This window comes from Pelophylax lessonae (genome assembly GCF_965119305.1).
Source record: "Pelophylax lessonae genome assembly, chromosome: 13".
Classification (NCBI taxonomy): domain Eukaryota; kingdom Metazoa; phylum Chordata; class Amphibia; order Anura; family Ranidae; genus Pelophylax; species Pelophylax lessonae.
The window spans coordinates 177682191-177684409 of NC_138780.1; the positions used below are offsets into that span (position 1 = coordinate 177682191).

The following is a 2219-nucleotide window of genomic DNA, read 5'->3' on the forward strand; positions in this document are numbered from 1 at the left end:
GCAACCCAAGCTGCCACTGATGTATACACCTGGCATGACTGGAGTACAGGAAACACCAGCTAGGCAGCACCGTAAGTGAAGGAGGAGGTTGTCAGCCTTACAAAAAAAAAAAAAAAAAAAAAAAATAATAATCTTTAACATTTTAAAGAAAATCTCCCCTTAGTGCACATTTTCTTTGATTGTATTTTATATACACCTTTAAGTGTCTGATAATTAAAAATCTTTAAAAAAGGTATTAAAATGAGAATAAAAAACAGAAAGTGGGATACCATGCAAGTAAGATAAGTTTCCCGATTTTTTATGTTTATTTCCTAATTTCAAATGCGCCCTCCCCAGCCATACTTCTTGGGGAGGGGTGCACTTTAGGTTAGAATAAACAATGCTGGAAGTGATGCAGCCAAATCTAAAAATCATTTTGCTGCTAAATTTTAAGACAAGCTAAAAAAGAAAAAACACAATTTTTAATCATTACCCATTGAAATGTATTTTTTTTTTTAGATTTAAAACTGAAAATTCTAAAATATCTTGAATCATGTATATTCATCTTTATTGTGGTTGACTTAACACAACTGTAGAAGCACTGTCATGATTTCTCTGCCCCTCCAACAACCGGTTTAAGTTTTATGTTTTACCTGGATATGTCAAAATGCTTTTGAAATTGTATTGTGTGAACGACCGCAACAATAAAAAAAAAAAAAAAATACATCTGTCAGCACAGCAAAATATCATCTGACCAATAAAACAAAGACTGGATTTTAATATTAATATGTATTTTTTAATTAGAAATCACTATTTTCAAATAATGGAAATGACTAGTTGTAATGATCAAACCCCTTTGAAGCCCAGCACTGAATTACATTATTTATACATATAATACATAGGCATTAGAAACCACAATATTAAAATAAATGTTTAATAGGTACAAAGGATATTTATCTTCACAACAAGTTTCCTTTTTTTTCCTGGGAATTTTTTTTTGTACACCCAAAATAAATTTTTAACTCAAATTTCTCTATCGTAAGTGCAAACATTTTGTTTTTTAATGAAAAAAAAAAAAAAAATTGCATCTTCCTGAATTACGGTTCAAGTCAACATCATGACTTGCTTTCATATCAAGTGCATTCCAGACGCTCAGCTAACCTTTGTAGGTTATATTTAAAAAAAAAAATCAGTGCAATACACACAATGGTGAATTAATTCTTAACCATCTAAAAATTACTGTTTTTTTCAATAAACACTTTATTTTTACATTATATTTATAAAGATTAAATTACATTAAGGTTGAAAAGTATAAAGCAAGAAGGAATGAATGTACTATTTATTTCACTGTAACGTCTAAGTTTTTTTTATATATTTATAATATATACACATATATTGGTGTTTTGTCATGGAACTCTTGGGTGAGTAGTCAAAGACTAAGAACCAAGCAGTAGGAATTTCTCCACCAAGTTAAATGGGTTATAATTTATTTTTGTGTGTTCTGTCTTTTTTTTTTTTTCTTTTTTTAATAGAATCCCACAACTGACATTTTTTGTTCTAAATTGGTACTCTGTGGTTGAAGATTAGTTCCTGGTTCCTCTGTCATTACGTCTGGTCCTGTGGTGTTATGTTTCACTAGCGGTAGTGTGATGGCTATACTACAGTTCCACTTGGAGAATTCGCTTGGTTTTGGGATGATAATAAACCCTGCAAATAAAGCAGTTTTTATTAAATCGATAACAAGAAATGTTAAGACATGAATTGCTTAAAAAAAAATATATATATAAAATTGAAGAAAGATACTGCTACTTAAAGATCCTTAAGTAAACTTATGAACTGTAACATTAAAAAAGCAATTTTTTCTTCGAGTTCCCTTGTGGCCTGCCAATATAAAATGTTAACATTTAACTAAATCCAAAACAAAATGTTAAATACACTGCATAGTACTGGTCATGAGATATGGTGGCTACATGGTTTTTTTTTTGGCAATTCCTTTATAGCAGGGGTCTCCAAATTTTTCAAACAAAAGGGCCAGTTTACTGTTCTTTGGACTTTAGGAGAGCCAGATTGTGGCCAGTGGGGGTAGAAAATATCCCAGGTCCAGCATCAGTGAGACAAATCTATCATGAGGGTTGGTAGTCAGTACGAGGAGGACTAATGCCTCTATTAGTAGGAGGAATAGTATCCCAACATTTGTTTCAATGGAAGAAATAGTGACCCATTGTTGGTGTCAGTGTGAG

The 2219-nt window shown here is 31.4% G+C and overlaps 1 protein-coding gene across 2 annotated transcripts in view; it reads right to left on the bottom strand.

The window, feature by feature from the left end:
* Window positions 1–766: 766 nt before the first annotated feature.
* WDR20 (WD repeat domain 20) overlaps window positions 767–2219 on the bottom strand; it is a 95611-nt gene continuing 94158 nt past the window's right edge. Inside the window, exon 3 of one of the 2 annotated variants that reach the window (XM_082242668.1) lies at window positions 767–1686. In XM_082242668.1, the coding sequence (XP_082098794.1) occupies window positions 1633–1686 (54 nt within the window). In that variant the 3' untranslated portion in view covers window positions 767–1632. The remainder of the gene's footprint in view (window positions 1687–2219) is intronic. The other variant, XM_082242667.1, reaches the window with a different exon arrangement.